The sequence below is a fragment of the Capra hircus genome, chromosome 2 (assembly GCF_001704415.2).
Source record: "Capra hircus breed San Clemente chromosome 2, ASM170441v1, whole genome shotgun sequence".
Classification (NCBI taxonomy): domain Eukaryota; kingdom Metazoa; phylum Chordata; class Mammalia; order Artiodactyla; family Bovidae; genus Capra; species Capra hircus.
The window spans coordinates 64,377,024-64,395,602 of record NC_030809.1 but is presented as its reverse complement, the minus strand read 5'-3'; the positions used below and the strand labels follow the sequence as shown (position 1 = coordinate 64,395,602).

Sequence of the window (18,579 nt, the reverse complement as noted above, 5' to 3'; positions counted from 1 at the left end):
GGTCCCACCCCAGACAAACCTTGTGACAAAATCTCCAGGGGACTCAGAGGCACAGTAACTTCTAGAAGCTCTGCGCCTTGGCTCCACCCCTTTTCTCTCAGTCTCATCCTGGTTTCACCACTAGGCAAATCTGATGGAAAAATGCTTTCACTTCCGCCTCTCTGTTACTCAATATTGCCTGGAGCCATCCAGGGTTTTCTGAATTTTTTTCCCTAGCAGAATAAACAAGGCGTGTCTACCACCAGATCAGCAGTGTTCTGTTCCAGATAATTCTGAACAAAATGAAGCATGAACTATGGATTCATGGAATATGAATGCCCAGGTTTATTGCCCTGAATCTCCAAAAGTATGGAAAAGCCTGACTGTGCTTTGGAGGGAGAAGTGATTTGACTTCAGTTTATTTTGCACGTCCCATCTCTGCACAGCTCTACCCCAACTCTCCCCATTCTTTTAAGGTGTCCTTCGTTTAGCCTGTGTGGCTAATACTTTAGTATGAATTAGTTTAAGATCTTACTCCTGCCAGGAATACTTGCAAAGAGAGGGAGGGAGAACTTGCAGACATGAGATTCTGGCTCAAGAGGGACTTAGCTGAGTAAAGGAAGCCATGCAAGTGCATGAACCCAGGTCCAGGCTACAGACCCCGCTACACTGCTGACCCTGCCTCTGCCACTGGCAGTGCATAAGTACCTTTGTTCCTTGGACGGTAACATTTACATTATATGTAGTGTTGTGTGCTTCTGAAAACATTTTCAGACAAGTTATTTTATGCCAATCTCATACCTGCCCTGTTAGGAAGGTGGTATCATCCTCATTTTACAGACTTAAAGTTATTTTGGATCTTTTAGCTTCTGAATTGAAGTCTAGACTGCTATATGCTAATGAAACTCTTAGTGGTATTTCCCGATGAGTTTTTGTGTTCTGTTTTTTCACTTATGTGCATTTTTGACTAGTTAGTACTCTTCTGATCCAGTGTCTGGAAAACAAACTCTTCCTGATTTCCACTGTCCAGTCAATCCTAAAGAAATCAACCCTGAATATTCATTGGAAGGACTGATGTTGAAGCTGAAGTTCGAATAATTTGGCCACCTGATATGAAGAGCCGACTCACTGGAAAGACCTTGATGCTCGGAAAAATTGAAGGCAGGAGGAGAAGGGGACGACAGAGGATGAGATGTTTGTATGGTATCACCAACTTAATGGACATGAATTTGAGCAAGCTCTGGGAGATAGTGAAGGACAGAGAAACCTGGCATGCTGCAGTCCGTGGGGTCCCAAAGAGTTGGACACAACTGAGCAACTGAACAACAAACAACAAAAGGGTCTTTTCTTTCTTTATTCCTTTCTCTCTTTCTCTTTCCTTCCTTTTTTTCATGGCTTAAAATAGCAACAGATATTTACTACTGCTCATAGTTTCTGTGGGACAGGAGGTAGGTGGTTCTGACTCAGTCACAGATACATATTGGTGGGGCCTTGTCACAGGAATGCTTGAGGGGATGGAGCATAGACCACCTACATGACTGGCAACTGGGTGCTGGCTGTTGGAGGGGGGCCTCAGTTCCTCTCCATCCAGGTGGCTACCTACGGCTTCTTGAGTATCTTCACATGGTGGCTGCTGGCCTCCAGAGTGAACAATTCAAGAGTCAAGGTAGACAGGACAGTGCCATTTATTGGAAGTCACACACTGACTTCTGAATTGTTCTAGTAATCACCAAGGGTCTTTTCATAATGGAGGCTTTTGGAAGGCAGAGCCCCTTCAGCCTCCAGTAAGACTGACTCTCATTCTGGAATTCTTTCTGCTCAGGATGCCTCAGCATGAATAGCCCCACCAGTGTGAACCAGTTCAGCCAAATTGACTGAGAAAGTAAGGAGCTTGGAAATCAGGACAAAAGGAGAGGATTTTGTAGACTTGGGACCAATGTCCTCATTATTTAAAGGGCTGTGATGTGAAAGAGCAACTATCTTCTTGTGGGCAAAGGCAGAGATAAGATCATCAGGTTTAAGCTTTAGGGCTCCTGACTTGTATGGGCCCCTTCCAAGACCCTAATTCTCATTTTAAATCTTAAAATTTGTCTTATTTCATTTAAGCCCCCCTCCCCCTGCCCCCCACAACTGTTTGGTTTTCAGAACTAACAAAACCTGGATCCACTCCTCTCTGTGACTGCAGAGAGAAAACCAGGACCTAAAATACTGGTGGAAATCTAGGGTAAGGATGTTCATTCACTAGAGGAAAAATCTTTCCATGGCCAGGACCATTCCACCAAAAGTGGGTTATTCTAGTCGGCACTTTCAACACCTTGCCCACAGTCATTCTTCCTAATAACACCCTGTCTTGCCTGCTAATAGATCTTGGACTTTTTAAAGAAGCTGATAATGAGCCCTTAATCTCAGAGAAAGCAGGTTCTCCCCTAAACCCCAAGTGTGAATTTTAATTGGTCTAAACCAATGATGGTATCCTTTTCTCCTGCTATTTCAGGCAGTTAATCCCATTCAATGAGACAGGGTGTGTTGGGACGTCCTTCCCTGAATTAAAGACACAGCCTTACTAGGAATTCCCTGGTGGTCCAGTGGTTAAGACTCAACACTTTTACTCCTGTGGACCTGAGAGTTCAGGAAACAAAGATCCTGCAAACCTTATGGTGCAACGCCCCCCGCCCCCCAAAAAAAGACAAGGCTACAGGAAGAGGAGTTATTTTCCCCATTCCCTTTCATTTCTGAAACTCAGGAAGAAGAGCTGGAAACACTGCAGCCCTCCTGTGGTCAGTAGGCTAGAGGCATAAAAACCAGAATCAACATACTAAGGATGGCAGAATAGAAAAAGTAAGAGTTTGGATTCTATAGGACTGTTGACCTGAACCACTATAGGCAGCCAACTACCTTTAGATTACTTAGGTTAAAAAAAAATCATGTTTTTAAGCTACAGTTAATCGTGTTCTCTATTACTTGCAGCCAAGTGTATTTTTACTTAATTCAGCTGTGTTTAAGGAGACCGAATTCTCTATCTCATGTAGGAGGCAGTTAGCGGGCTGCTGCTGCTGCTGCTGCTAAGTCGCTTCAGTTGCGTCCGACTCTGTGAGACCCCATAGATAGCAGCCCACCAGGCTCCACCGTCCGTAGGATTCTCCAGGCAAGAACACTGGAGTGGGTTGCCATTTCCTTCTCTAACACATGAAAGTGAAAAGTGAAAGTGAAGTTGCTCAGTCGTGTCCGACTCTTAGCGACCCCATGGACTGCAGCCTACCAGGCTCCTCTGTCCATGGGATTTTCCAGGCAAGAGTACTGAAGTGGGTTGCCATTGCCTCCTCCGAGTTAGTGGGCTAATTCACCACAAAACAGGAATGTTGCAGAGGGTATCTATGATTGAAGAGGGGATTTGGTGAGGGGATGAATTGTTACAGGGAATAATCTTTCATGATCAGAGCACACCCGCCTATGACTTAGGTCCTTAGGTTTCATCCACCAAGATTTCATATTTCTTTCAACCTATAACAATCTTTCTCAGCCTATTTCTCTCACCCCAACACCACCCTTGATGTGCATGCTGTATGCTAAATTGCTTCAGTCATGTCTGATTCTTTGCAGCCCCATGGACTGTAGCCCACCAGGCTCCTCTGTCCATGGGATTCTCCAGGCAAGAATACTGGAGTGGGTTGCCATGCCCTCCTCCAGGGGATCTTCCCAACCCAGGGATTGAACCTGTCTCTTATGTCTCCTGCATTGGCAGGCAGGTTCTTTACCACTAGCGCCACCTGGGAAGCCCACCACCTTTGACAGGAGACAGCAAAAAGGATAAAGCAGAAGGGGAGAAGAGGACCCTTTCTCTAAACTAGTGTGCTAGGCAACAATTTAGGACAATGAAGCAGGTTTATAAATATTGACAGAAATGTTTCCATTGTTGATCAGTAAACAGAAAAAGTACAATACAGCTTTCACCTGTATAAACACTGGTAATGCTTGGGTAGAGATAGCCCTGATAGACTGAGTGGATGGCACTCAAGACCAAACAGTTTTCAAACAGTGTAATCTAATTCCTGGGTCTCAGGAAGGCTTTCCATGGGGTACATGGCCCAGATAGTTTTTTATAGAAACTTTTTACTATGGAAAAAAATGTAAATCTGTATATGAAATGACAGAATATTTTAATGATTATATCACCCAGCTTCATGCCCTGGCCCTTTTTGGTTTCATCTGTACATGACCAGTTCTCTCCCCCAATGATGCATCATTGTCATCATTATTTTTTTTTTTAAGTATAGTTGATTTACAATGTTGTGTTGATTTCTGCTGTACAGGGTAGTGACTCAATTATACATATATATACCTTCTTCTTTCATATTCTTTTCCATTATGGTTTATCACAGGATGTTGAATATAGTTTCCTGTGCTATGTAGTAGGACCTTGTTGTTCATCCATTTTGTATATTATAGTTTGCCCCTGCTAATACCAAACTTCCAATCCATCCCTCTCCTACCCTCTCCTCCTAGGCAGTCACAAGTTTGTTCTCTGTGTCTGTGAGTTTCTGTTTTGTAGATAAGTTCATTTGTATCATATTTTAGATTTTAAATATAAGTGACATCATATGGTATTTGTCTTTTTGATTTGCTTCACTTAATATGATAATCTCTAGGTCCATCCATGGCATTATTTCATTCTTTTTAATGGCTGTATCATTGCTTTTTTATTGAGCTAAAATTCAAAGATCACTTATTGATGAAGCTATTTTTTAAAAGTAGAGAAAGAAAGCTTCTCTACTTTAATACTGTAATTGCAAACAGTTTTTCTTGGGCTCCAAAATCACTGTGGACAGTGACTGCAGCCATGAAATTCAAAGATGCTTGCTCCTTGAAGAAAAGATATGACAAACCCTGACAGCATACTAAAAAGCAGAGACATCACATTGCCAACAAGGGTCATATAGTCAAAGCTATGGTTTTTCCAGTAGTCATGTACAGATGTGAGAGTTGAACCATCAAGAAGGCTGAACACCAAAGAACTGATGCTTTCAAATTGTGGTGTTGGAGAAGACTCTTGAGAGTCCCTTGGACAGCAAGGAGATCAAACCAGTTAATCCTAAAGAAAATTAACCTTGAATATTTATTGGAAGGACTGAAGCTGAAGCTCCAATACTTTGGCCATCTGATGTGAAGAGCCAACTCATTGGAAAAGACCCTGGTTCTGGGAAAGATTGAGGGGAAGAAGAGAAGGGGTCAACAGAGGATGAGATGGTTGGATGGCATCTCCAACTGGATGGACATGAGTTCCAGCAAACTCTGGGAGACAGTGAAGGAAAGGGAAGCCTGGTGTGGTGCAGTTCATGGGGTTGCAAAGAGTTGGACATGACAGAGCAACTGAACAACAATAACACTTTAATACTATTAGGAAAAAAAAAATAGAGGTGGAATCTTGTTCCTATCCCTGAAACTGCCTTCTGACATGCTTCACCCAATAACAGAGAACAGAAGTGACTTTGTGTGATTCTGGGTGTTGCCCTTAGTACGTCTTGGAGCTTCAGTTTTCACTCTGAGGGGCTTGAGTCATTTCAAGTACCCTGCTGGAGATCCCAAGACAACCCAGTTGCTCCTAAGAGCCACCCCAGCTGAGATGCCACGCAGATGAGTGAAGCCCTTTAGGCAACTCCAGTTCCTGTTGAACTGCCCCAGCCCATGGGCAGAAGCCAGCTGTGCTTACCAAGCCCAGCTGTTCAGATTTGGAGCGGTGCCAAAGCCTAGGAAGAGCCCTTCTTCCAGCCAGCAGGTCCTCCACTGAACCCCTCGATGCTCTGCCCAAGGTCTGGGGGCCCCTTCAGCTCAGTTCTGTCTTGTCTGACTTGCCTCTGTCCCAGGGCTCTTCCCTCTGCCCCTACCCCTAGCCACCCTGCTTACCGAGCAGGCCATGCAGAGGCGCGTTTTCACCTCCTTCAGGCCCTCACTCCAAGACTTTTCTTTTTCCCTACCAGTCTGTGTAAGATCACCAGCCCTCCCTCTGTCCCGGCTTCTAGTTTTCTTTATGTCATTTAGCAATGCCTAACTTTAGAGCCAGACATCCTGGAATGTGAATTCAAGTGGGCCTTAGAGAGCATCCCTACCAACAAAGCTAGTGGAGGTGATGGCATTCCAGTTCAGCTATTTCAAATCCTAAAAGATGATGCTGTGAAAGTGCTGCACTCAATATGCCAGCAAATTTGGAAAACTCAGCAGTGGCCACAGGACTGGAAAATGTCAGTTTTCATTCCAATCCCAAAGAAAGGCAATGCCAAAGAATGCTCAAACTACCGCACAATTGCACTCATCTCACATGCTAGTAAAGTAATGCTCAAAATTCTCCAAGCCAGGCTTCAGCAATATGTGAACCGTGAACTTTCTGATGTTCAAGCTGGTTTTAGAAAAGGCAGAGGAACCAGAGATCAAATTGCCAACATCTGCTGGATCATGGGAAAAGCAAGAGAGTTCCAGAAAAACATCTATTTCTCCCTTCTTGACTATGCCAAAGGCTTTGACTGTGTGGATCACAAGAAACTTTGGAAAATTCTGAAAGAGATGGGAATACCAGACCACCTGACCTGCCTCTTGAGAAATCTGCATCCAGATCAGGAATCAACAGTTAGAACTGGACATGGAACAACAGACTGGTTCCAAATAGGAAAAGGAGTTCGTCAAGTCTGTATATTGTCACCCTGCTTATTTAATTTCTATGCAGAGTACATCATGAGAAACGCTGGACTGGAAGAAACACAAGCTGGAATCAAGATTGCTGGGAGAAATATCAATAAGCTCAGATATGCAGATGACACCACCCTTATGGCAGAAATTGAAGAGGAACTCAAAAGCCTCTTGATGAAAGTGAAAGTGGAGAGTGAAAAAGTTGGTTTCAAGCTCAACATTCAGAAAACGAAGATCATGGCATGAGGTCCCATCACTTCATGGGAAATAGATGGGGAAACAGTGGAAACAGTGTCAGACTTTATTTTGGGCTCCAAAATCATTGCAGATGGTGACTGCAGCCATGAAATTAAAAGACGCTTACTCCTTGGAAGAAAAGTTATGATCAACCTAGATAGCATATTCAAAAGCAGAGACATCACTTTGCCGACTAAGGTCCGTCTAGTCAAGGCTATGGTTTTTCCTGTGGTCATGTGTGCATGTGAGAGTTGGACTGTGAAGAAGGCTGAGCACGAAGAATTGATGCTTTTGAACTGTGGTGTTGGAGAAGACTCTTGAGATTCCCTTGGACTGCAAGGAGATCCAACCAGTCTATTCTGAAGGAGATCAGCCCTGGGATTTCTTTGGAAGGAATGATGCTAAAGCTGAAACTCCAGTCCTTTGGCCACCTCATGCGAAGAGTTGACTCATTGGAAAAGACCCTGATGCTGGGAGGGATTGGGAGCAGGAGGAGAAGGGGACGACAGAGGATGAGATGGCTGGATGGCATCACTGACTCAATGGACGTGAATCTGAGTGAACTCCCGGAGTTGGTGATGGACAGGGAGGCCTGGCGTGCTGCGATTCATGGGGTCGCAAAGAGTCGGACAGGACTGAGTGACTGAACTGAACTGAACTGAACTCTAGTACCTGGGGCTTTTGCGGTGGCACAGTGCTGAAGAATTCACCTGCCCATGCAGGAGACACAGGAGACCCAGACTCAATCCCTGGGTCTGGAAGACCACAGGGAGTAGGAAATGGCAACCCCTGGTGGCTCAGAGGTTAAAGCGTCTGCCTGCTGGAGACCGGGGTTCGATCCCTGGGTCGGGAAGATCCCCTGGGGAAGGAAATGGCAATCCACTCCAGTATTCTTGCCTGGAGAATCCCATGGATGGAGGAGCCTGGTGGACTGTATTCTTGCCTGGACAATCCCACGGACGGAGGAGCCTGGTGGGCTATAGTTACAGTCCACGGGGTCGCAAAGAGTCGGACACGACTGAGCGACTTCACTTTTCACTTTCCAGTATTCTTGCCTGCAAAATCCCATGGACTGAGGAGCCTGTCGGGATACAGTCCATGGTGTCGCAAAGAGTCCGACGCGACCGAAGCGACTTAGAACGCACGCACGCAACCCTAGTGCCTACGGAGAATCACGAATAGTGCTGAATTTTACTATCCGGTGACATTCACTTTCTGTCTTTCTTGCCAGCTCTGAAGGCCTACCAGAGCTCTTTTTGCCCCGTTTATCCGTGGTATCGCCACTGTCCAGAATACACCCTGGCCCACCGCAGGCACTTCCCTGAATTCTCCGTACACAGAAAGGATGCAATGTTCCCTATTAAGCAGAAATTTCCTATTTCCCGCCGCTGCCTTACTGTTCTTGTCTCCAGAATACAGCCCGGCAAGTAAATATTTGCTGAGTGAAGTAATTTGTTGAAGGGCTGACAGCATGTCCTAGCGGTACCTGACGCCGGACTCCGTCTGCAGAGTAAGCCGCCTCTGTGACAGGACTAACGTTGGGGCGGCCGCGGGAGCGCACCCTCAGGGGACCCGGCTTTGGCAGCGCCCCTTTAAACCTGCGGTCAGTTCTTGAGCCAGGTCTGCATCGCCGCTTTAACCCGAGCATCGCCCCGCCCCGCCATTTCCGGGGCGGTGTCATTGCCCATTTAAGAGAGGCGAGCCTGGCCTCTAGGGCGGAGCTTAGGGGTTTTAAGGGAGGGGCGGTTGCGGCTGGGGTCCGCCGGGATTAGTGCGGTGGGCGCGCCTCTGGCCGCCATTTCTCAGCGTTTCCCCGGAGTCGCCCCCTCGCCGCCTCACGCGGCCCTCTCCCCTCTAGTGGCCTCGAGTGGTCGCCGCCAGGTAAGCGCGCCACCCGCTTGGCTCCTCACGCCCTCCTCGCCTGCACCGGGGCTGTGGCCTCGCCCAGGTCCCTCAGGCCGCCCTGCGCTTCGAGGTCGGCAGCCGAACATGTCCCGCGAGGGGCGGGCGGGCGGCGGCCGAGGGGCCGGCGCGGAGGGAGGGAGGGAGGCCGGACGGGCGTCCACCTGCGGGCGGACGTGGCCGCTCCGGGACTTACCGATGACTGGTAGCGAGTGCGCAGGGCTGACGCGCACTGGAGGCAGACCGGCAGGTGTCCGGCGTGGGGGTAGGGGTGTGGGGGCTCCGGGACCCGCTTTCCCCTGCGCCCCGCGGCCGGGCCCAATGCATGGCTCCTGGGGTCGGCTTCAGTAGTGCCAACCTTTATGGTTCTGCTGTCTGACCAGCAATAGCCGAGTCTTTTATACCTTTAGGCTACGTTTTAATGTCAAGTGTGTTTTTCAGAGTTAGGGAAAAGTTTCCTTTCATTCCATTTCTGTCCTGTACCAGGTTGCTGAATCTGACACAGTGGATTGTTTGTACATAAGCTAGTTTGCAGGTTTTCTTCTTTAGGTAAAGTTCACTTGGAAACCACATGTGTGATTAATTGTTTAATTAGTCCCTTGCAGATACTTTCTGTCTTGGGATGACTAGGATGAAGGGTGTTAATATCCTGATGATGTTCGCGGTAGGTTGGCTTATAGCTTTGTCAGAAAGCAAGTACTGGCGACAGGGTTTTAGAAAGACCCAGGGTGTTCTTAACTTGCTGCAAGTAATATTTCCCTGGGGTGAGGGTAGCAATTGTTCATCAAAGGTTGCGTCCACCAGTCACAGGAGAGTGTATACAAGTCACGACAAACTTTTGAATTTTAGGTATGTATGAAAAAGTTAATTTAGGTGGTAAATGGATGACTTCGGTTTGCAGTTTCCAACTTAAACTCTTCCTAGTTCATAGCTGAAAAGTCAGGCGTAATAGATTCAATACTATTTAAAAAAAATGTGTGTGTGTGTATATATATATATATCTACCATCCAAAAATTCCATTGTGTCATTTCAGACAAGCTCCTTATTGAGCGCCTGATAGGCATATTGCAGTGCCCGCTGGGTCACCGCGAGGAACGAGTCAGACTAGGTCTCTCCTTGCGTCTTGGTGGGGCAAATACCCAGTAAAATACAAGTTGTTATCTTGAGGGTTACAAAGAGCACTCTAGGGGTACTAAAAGGAGACCCTGATTTAGAAAGCAGGGAATGATTTTCTGAGGAAAAGACATTCAAGCCAGAAATCTGAAGATGGCCTTGTGAAGTGGGAGGCGGGGGTTAGGGTAGGGGGGTGGGAGGGGCGGGTAGTTGAAGGGGAAGGGGCATTCCAGAAAGCTGGAGCAGCTAAGGCGGAAAAAAGGGCCCCAGTTGAAAGACGCTTGGGCTGAGTGGAAGAGTTACTAGAGCGGAGCGAGCTGAGGGGAGTGGGCTCCGGAAGGGTCGGGGCGGAGGAGGAGCTGGAGCCGAGAGCAAGGCAGTTAAAGATTGTTAACAGGAATCTGATTGGTGGTTGCTTAAATCCTCTGCTGTGGCTTGATGAAGGGTGCTGGGAGTGGGGGCGGGGTGGGGAAAAGTGAATGTGGCAAAGCTTTTAAAAACAATAAATTAAAAAAATAAACTCCTAACATTAATATATTATTATAGAAAAGTTAAATACCTCCACACGACCCTTTCTAGAGATAGCCTCATTTAAGTTTGTGTGTCCTAATGCTTTTGTGTGTGTGTATATATAAAGTGTATGTGTCAGCTGTATTTTGTAAAAAACAGCTGTGTTCTATGCCGTTGGATAAACCATTATAACCATTATTAAGTATTATAACTACTTGCGTGTTGGTAGAGGCATTTAACATTTTCTTAATTATGCCCTGAAAATTCTTGTTTCTATGGTTTGAAGCGCATATGGGACATTTCTTTTTAGGATATCCTACCAGAAATAGAATTGCTGTGTGAAAGAGTGTGTGTGAACGTCATTGTTTTTCACATATCCTTTTCAATACTGGATATCTAGAGTCTTTTAAATGACAGTATCTTATATTTTTAATTTGGATTTCCTTGGTTACTGCTGAGGTCGCACATCTTTGTAATGAGTATTTCTGTATTGCATGTCTTCTTTTAGAGCTTGTTTCTTCATATCGTGTCCATTTTTTCTCTTTGGGTTGTTTATCTTAACTATGTGCAATAGTTCTTTCTTTAACTGCATGTTAATCCTTCAAAAATTTTTTTTGCAGACAACAATTTAACAGCCCATCACCCTAATATAATGTTTGTTTTTTCCTAGTACTTCTTTTACTTCTTTAGCACATCTGAAATTTGTTTTCTTATAAGTGTTTTCATATTTTTTAATAAAAAAACTTGTTTGTGGTATTGAGTTTCATAGTTCAAAATACATAGATATTAAATAAGAAAGAAGTTGTATTTTTCCTTAGCAAGTTAACTCTACTTGTATAATGAATTTTAGTTTTAAGATGTAGGAGGAGGTGAAAGAAAACTTGTTTTATAACTCATTTACTTCGTAGGAACCACAAAGTTGTAGTGCATTTTGAGCATTTTTTCCCTTAAAAAAGCTTTTTTATTATGGAAAAATTCAACATATACAGAAGTAGTCATAAGAATATTATTAGTTTCTATGTACCCATCAGCTTCAACAGTTGATGGCCAGTAATCTGGTCAGTTTGTCTCATCTCTTCCCACTTAACTCCCTTCCTTGTATTATTTTGATGTGAGTCCTAGAAATCATATCATTTCTTCTATAAATGTTTCAATATGTATTTTTAAAAGATTAAGATTATTCTTAAAAAACATTTTAATGCCACTATTTTATCCAAAAGAAAGTTGGTAGTACTTCCTTGATTATCATAAACAATCCAGTTGGTGTTCAGATGTGTATGTGTATAATTTGTGTCTTTAGAAAGTTCAGATGACAACTGTCATGGTTTTACAAGTTTATCTAATTACATAGAAGTATTCATACTTGTAAAATGAGGTTGTAATTCTCAATGTATAGCTACTGAATTATTTTTAAAATGTTATATAATTTAATATTTCAGCTTTTATTTTTATCATGTTTACAAATGCATTTAGTTTAAAACATCAGCTGGTTATGCAAGACTTCTTATAAGTTATATATATATAATAGTAAATATGATTGACAAAATATTTTAGTTTGAGATAATTTTAGACTTATGTCAAAGTTACAGTAGTAGAGTTCCCATGTATCTTTCACCTAGCTTCTCTCATTGATAACATCTGATAACTTAAGAAGAATCTAAAATAGTTCCACACTTTGTGATTATCTCTGAATCTGTAGTTCCTTTGTATCTCTCTCTTTTTTAATCTGCTTGCTGTTTATTTCTTGAATATGCTGAATTAAGTTTTAAAAAACAAATTCATCTTGTATGTTTTATGATTGTATTTTTACTCAGCATCTTTTTAGCTGTGGTCTTTGATAATTTATTTCTTATTTCTACAATGTGAGTTTTGCATGAAAGACCAAGATTTGGAGTCAGAAAATCAGAGTTTGAGCCCGTGTCTTCACTATTTACTAAATAATGGACCTGGTTAGTGGTTTAATTTCTGTGACTTTTTAGTTTGCTTATCAAAATAAGACAGTATTTTTAGGGAGTTTTTCTGAGTACCAATGGAGATTGTTTACTCCAATCTCCAAAGTAAACATTTGTTGCATTTGATGATGAAATGTACTGAGTGGCTAACTATTCAAAGTAGGAATTGTATCCTTCAGGAGCTTATAGTAAAGGAGACAGGCATGTAAATGAATAATTAAAATGCGATTAGTGAGACAAAAATATTTTCATGGTTCAGTGAAAGTCTTATGGGAATGACTAACTCTTCAGATGTCAGAGAATGTTGCTCAGGGGAGATACAGGTAGAGTTAAGTTAAAAGGAACAAGTAGGGATCCTCTGACATAAGGGGGTTAGAAGCCTTGGGGTGATAAGTACAGCCTTTTGTAGGCAGCTGAAATGAGACTGGCTAGCAAGGTCCAAAGGGAGCATTGTCCACAGGAAAAGAAGCCTGCGGAAGAGACTGGGCCCAGATGTCATGTGTGAGTGCTTTGAAAACTGAAACACTATCCGAAATTTTAGCTATTTCTTTAAGGTATAAACAGATGAATGTACAAATGACAGGTATGGTGGCTTTGCCAGTTTTTTATGCTGGAAGGTAGCTCAGTTGGTAAAGAATCCACCTGCAGTGCAGGAGACCTGGGTTCGATCGCTGAGTTGGAAAGATCCTCTGGAGAAGGGAACGGCTACCTGCTTCAGCATTCGGGCCTCTAGAATGTCATGGGGTCCATGGGATGACAGAGTCAGACATGACTGAATGACTTTCACTTAAGTCATTACTTGTAATATGTGTACAGTAATCTTTATGGATACTTATGTTTTCATGTAATAGCATTTGTTTATTTTTAAATTAGCTTTTATTTTTATCAAGTTTATCTAGTGTTAAGAGTCATCTGATATGAAGTCTTCTTCCAAAAAAGAGCATTCTCCTGAATTTTTCTTCCTCAAGGCAAACACTTCCATATTTTAAATAATAAGCTCATTGCTGCTTCTTGATTTTTAGTTTCGCGTAGTTTCATGAACTACCTATTGAATTCCTACCAGGCAAGATGAGGGATTAACTCTCTGTTCACCCTTACCTGTATTAGCCACCTCCTCTTGAATTTACTTTATACTTACGGTTAGATCAGTATTAATGTTAATATATTATGACTTAATTATTAGCTGAGTCATAAAGTGCACTGTGATTATTTCCCTCTCTGCACAACTTGTTTTCTCTGTAATTAATACTTTATTTCTTGGCTTAGTTACATGTACTTATTTTTCTAAAACTCTTCTTAGTTTTGGAAGTTAAACTTTAGATTAGCAAGGTAGTTTTTATGATGTTTTCATTTTATATGTGCTGTTTTTAACCTCTTAATTATTTTGATTAACTTTAATGTTCTTAATGGAGGTAAGGAAACTAGCATTAATTTGACGTTGTAAAGAATTGTTTATATTCCGTAGCAGCTTAAAGTCTGTAAGTAATAGTAGAATATGTGATAAAAACTTACATTTGAATTATATTTGTATTTTAGCTAAAATAGGTGATCATTTTTGTGTTAGTACTATAAATGGTGAGAGAAGGAAGGAAACTTCTTAGGATAGTTGTTATTATCAAAGGGCACCTTAGTGTATGGCATCGTATCCTAGTGTTTGTAGAGGTATATGACTGTTGTACACATAATTTATTGACCCAAAATACCTGATGAACTTAATAAATGTTTACCCCTCTCTTGGCAGGTTAGCTCCTTACAACATAGTCCAGAAAACTTAAAATTGCTGTGAGCTCAATGCCATGAGCTCTATTTTATGTTAGGGTCTTTAAAGTCGCCAGTTTTAATTTTTTTCCAATTTACTTGACCAGGTGTTTTTTTAAATAACATATCTCTAATGTCCACAGAACTTTACTAAACTACGCCATTTGTCTGAGAGCAGATTGTGGGAGAACACTGACCCCTTTTTCTCTTGGTTCCGCAGTGACAAGATGTTGAGCTTCTTCCGCAGGACGCTCGGGCGCCGCTCGATGCGCAAACAGGCCGAGAAGGACCGGCTCCGTGAGGCCCAGCGCGCAGCCACGCACATCCCTGCGGCCGGGGACGCGCGGTCCGTGATCACTTGCCGGGTGTCTCTTCTGGATGGGACCGACGTCAGCGTGGACTTGCCGGTACGGAGGGTGGGCTGACTTGTGTGTTCGTCCTGAGGTCATTTGCTTCTTCTGAGCTGGTACCTTCCTGGGGGATGAGTTCAGCTGGTGCTGGTCAGGCGCCGAGGTGCACAGGTGCCTGGATCAGGTGGCCTGAGATACCTGGAGGGATAGTAAATGCTTCGCTGGAATTAGTGGCAGCTAACCGGAACTTTCAGATGTCAGCGCAGTGGCTGACTGAGTCCTCTGTGTGTGTTTGTGCGTTCTTTCTGGGGAATTCTCACAGTCCTGGTTGAGCAGTGAGACTATTTGGGAAGAATAATGATACTTACAGGGATCCCGTAAAACTCATAGTTCTCTGAACTTTTTGGTAATTTTCAAGACACTTCCCTTTCCTTGCATACAAGTACTTTCTCCACCCTTGGGTGTGCTTGTAGAAATTTTAATGGAATGAAGTGAGGAAAAGGACTTTGTTGATAATCCCTCAGCTCTGACTGCCCATCTCTTTCTTCCCAAAGTAGTTTGCAGGATGGTTTTTCCATACACTGTAATCTTTATTTCAAGATTGGATGTTGTAATTATATTCAGATTTGGGTGGTTTTTTTTTTTGCAGTTATGGATAATCGTAACTCAATGTGAGACAGTCCAATGTATTTGAAAGGACTTCACTTATTCCTAGCAGGTCTTTTTCTGAGGGAGGAGAGGTAGCTGTATGGTTTGGGGGGAGGTAGAGTTTCTTTCTGAGCTGTTTGCTAATACCAAATCTCTTTCTCATGCCTTTGTCCTGTATAAAAAGGTTTACATAACTAAGCTGTAAAATGTATGATTTGAGGTGTCATTGAATGTTCTAGTATCTTCCCTCCCCATAGATTCTTTTTAGTACACACTCCTTCACCCAGAATGCAATTTTTAAAAAACGCTTTGTGCGAGGTGATGGCTTGGGTGCTGCTATAATATATAGTCCAGTAAGTTCTGGAAGACCTTCAACTCACAGAGTGAGAGGTTAAGGAATTGGATGACTTGTTTTAATGAATATTCTGATTAATTGAATAATTTAGAATGTACTAGTATATTTTTTACGTTTTAAAAATAATGGCATATGATGAAATTACACTTAAGACACAGGATATCTTGAAATGTTGTGAAGTCATGTTATGAGTATTTATTATATTTATACATGGCTCAGTCACTCAGTCATGTCCTGACTTCGCAGCCCCATGAACTGTAGCCCACCAGGCTTCTCTTGTCTGGAGTTTTCCAGGCAGGAATACTGGAGTGGGTTGCCATTTCCTACTCCAGGGGATCTTCCCGACCCAGAGATTGAACCCACGTCTTTTATGTCCCCTGCATTGGCAGTATTGTCCAGTATTCCAATATGTGATACTTTGTGAGGGTAGTGTGCATATTCATTTCTTATTTGACAAGTATCCTAAGAATTCTGTGTACTAGTTCGTTAAAATATTCTTAGGTATGTGGCATAAAACTTGAGATTGCTGTATAAGAGAGTGGAAAGAAGACTCTTTATTACCTAATATTTGAAGTATGAAGTCTCAAGTTTGCTGATGGAGGAAAAGATACTAGGAAAGTAGAATTTGGAAAGGAGTTTTTTAAAAAGCCAATGTATTGTGGAGGAGAAAACAGCACTAGGTTTTAAAGTAGTGGAATAAACGGCTAGTGACTGGTATAGAATGGTTTCCTTTGCTTGGTGTGCTCAGTAAGGGCCTGTGGTCCTTGATTAAGGCCCAGAATGTTAGCCAGCCTCTCTTAATGCAGACAATTGTAGTGAAAGAGCCAAGAGTTTTAGATTTGACTCTTTGTGGAAGTAGAATACTTGCCTTTTCAGCTCTGCAGTGCAGGTGAAACCCTAGAGTTAGTAAACTCTAGGTGCTTGTGTGGATATAAAGTGGGTATATTCCCCCTCCTCCTTGCCCCAGCTAAACGCCTTACTGCAGAAAAAGGCTAGAGGAATAGTGATTTCTGGGAAGAAGTCTTCATCTTTTTCTAATTTAGCTTTTCAACCATTAGAGTTAATTTTGGAAATTGAATGAAGCACATGCTTATTTCCCATTGGGGTTAGCGTCAGTATTGATCGTGATCTATCAACACAGAACTCAGATGATTGCCCAGGCAATCTATAAGGGGTTACCTGTAATTAAATACAGAAATCTAGGTCTGTTCAATTTTCAATTCAATTCAGTTCCTCAGTCGTGTCCAACTCTTTGCGACCCCATGAACCTCAGCATACCAGGCCTCCCTGTCCATCACCAACTCCTAGAGTCCACCCAAACCCATGTCCATTGAGTCAGTGATCTATACACTTCAAATTAATATATACTGGTTGTAATGGTCATTTTCTTAAGTTCTCTTTTCCTCTCAAAATTGGAGGAGGGATTTAAATATCTTCTACTTTTTTTTTTTTTGAAGGTATTAATACCTTTTAGTGAATGATGAAGGCATCAGGGAGAAATTCCTAATTATCCTTGACATTTAAACTTTCTCTTTGAAAATGCCACAGTATGTCCTTTGATTTATGAGCTTAGAATTGGTTAGTAAACTCTGCTTTTCCTGAGTTTTAAATTAATAGGAAATATTTGATTAACCATTACATAATAATTTTTATATATCTACTGGTACAGATGCTGAAGTCTTCAAATTATATAGACCTTTATGTCTCAAAATAAATGAAAAACACCCCGTGTTCACTGATTGTAAGACTTAACATTATTAAGATGGTAGTACCCCCAAAACTTTACAGATTCAGTATAATCCCCAACGGAATATCAGCTGATTTATTTGTGGAGATAGACAAGCTGATTTTAAAATTCATGTGCAATTGCACGGGACCAGACTAGCCAAAACGATATTGAAAAAGAACAAAGTAGTAGGACTTATATGTCCCAATTTCAAGGTTTACTATAAAGCAGTAGTAATCTAGATGGTGTGCTTTGCTGGTACAAGGACCAATGGAACATAATAGAGAACCCAGATATAAACCCGCACATCTATGGTCAGTTGAATTTTGATAGGCTACCAGAGCCATTCAATGGAGAGAAGAAGAAAAGTCTTTTCAACAGCAATTTGTATGTGAGCAAGACACACAGAAGAATGAAGATGGACCCTTAACTCCTACATATACAAAAATTAACTCAAAATGGATCAAAGTCCTAAACATAACACTATAAAAGTCTTAGGGGGAAATATAGGAATAAATCTCCATGACCTGGGATTTCATACTAGTTTCTTGGATAATGACACCAAAAACATGAACAATAAAAGAGTAAGTAAATTGAACTTTATCAGAATTATAACCTTTGTGCCTTAAAGGACACCATCAAGAGAGTGAAAAGACTGTCACATAATGAGAGGAAGTATTTGAAAATTATATATCTAATAAGTAGCTGGAATATGTGGAGAATTGTTAGAACCCAATAATAAAAAGACAACCCAATTTAAAAATGGCCAAAGGATCTGAGTAGAGCTTCCTCCAAATAGGATATATGCAAATAAACAACAAGCACATGAAATGCTTGACAACATTAGTTGTCAGAGAAATGCAAATAAAAACCATACTATTTCATACCAACTAGGAATGCTAGAATAAAAATGTCAGATAATATCAAGTGTTGGTGAGGAAATGGAGAAACCTGAACTCTCTTATATGTTTCAACAAGAATGTTAAAGTGGTCAAGCTGCTCTGAAAAACAATCTGGCAGTTCCTCAAGTCATTAAACGTAGTTACCATGTGATTCAGCAATTTCATTTCTAGGCATATGCCCAAGAGACTTGAAAACATGTTTACACAAAAACTTGTACACAGATATCCATAGCAGCATTATTCTGGATAACCAAAAGGTAGAAACAACCCAGCTACCTTTCAGCAGACCAGTGGACTAACAAAATATGTTACGTCTGTAAATAGAATACTGCTGGACCACAAAGGAAATAGGACTGATAGCTTCTACATGGTAACGTGCTACATAGGTGAACTTTGAAAGCACTATGCTGGGTGAAAGAAGCCAGTGACAAAAGATCACACACTATGTGATTCCATTCATGTGAAAGT

General features: G+C 42.1%; 1 protein-coding gene across 3 annotated transcripts in view; it reads left to right on the top strand.

Annotated features, from left to right (window-relative positions):
* Window positions 8,626-18,579, top strand: part of EPB41L5 (erythrocyte membrane protein band 4.1 like 5) — a 166,129-nt gene continuing 156,175 nt past the window's right edge. For all 3 annotated transcript variants that reach the window (XM_018061735.1, XM_018061731.1, XM_018061739.1), the window contains exons 1-2: window positions 8,626-8,775; window positions 14,351-14,537. In XM_018061735.1, coding sequence (XP_017917224.1) covers window positions 14,358-14,537 — 180 coding nt within the window. In that variant the 5' untranslated portion in view covers window positions 8,626-8,775; window positions 14,351-14,357. The remainder of the gene's footprint in view (window positions 8,776-14,350; window positions 14,538-18,579) is intronic.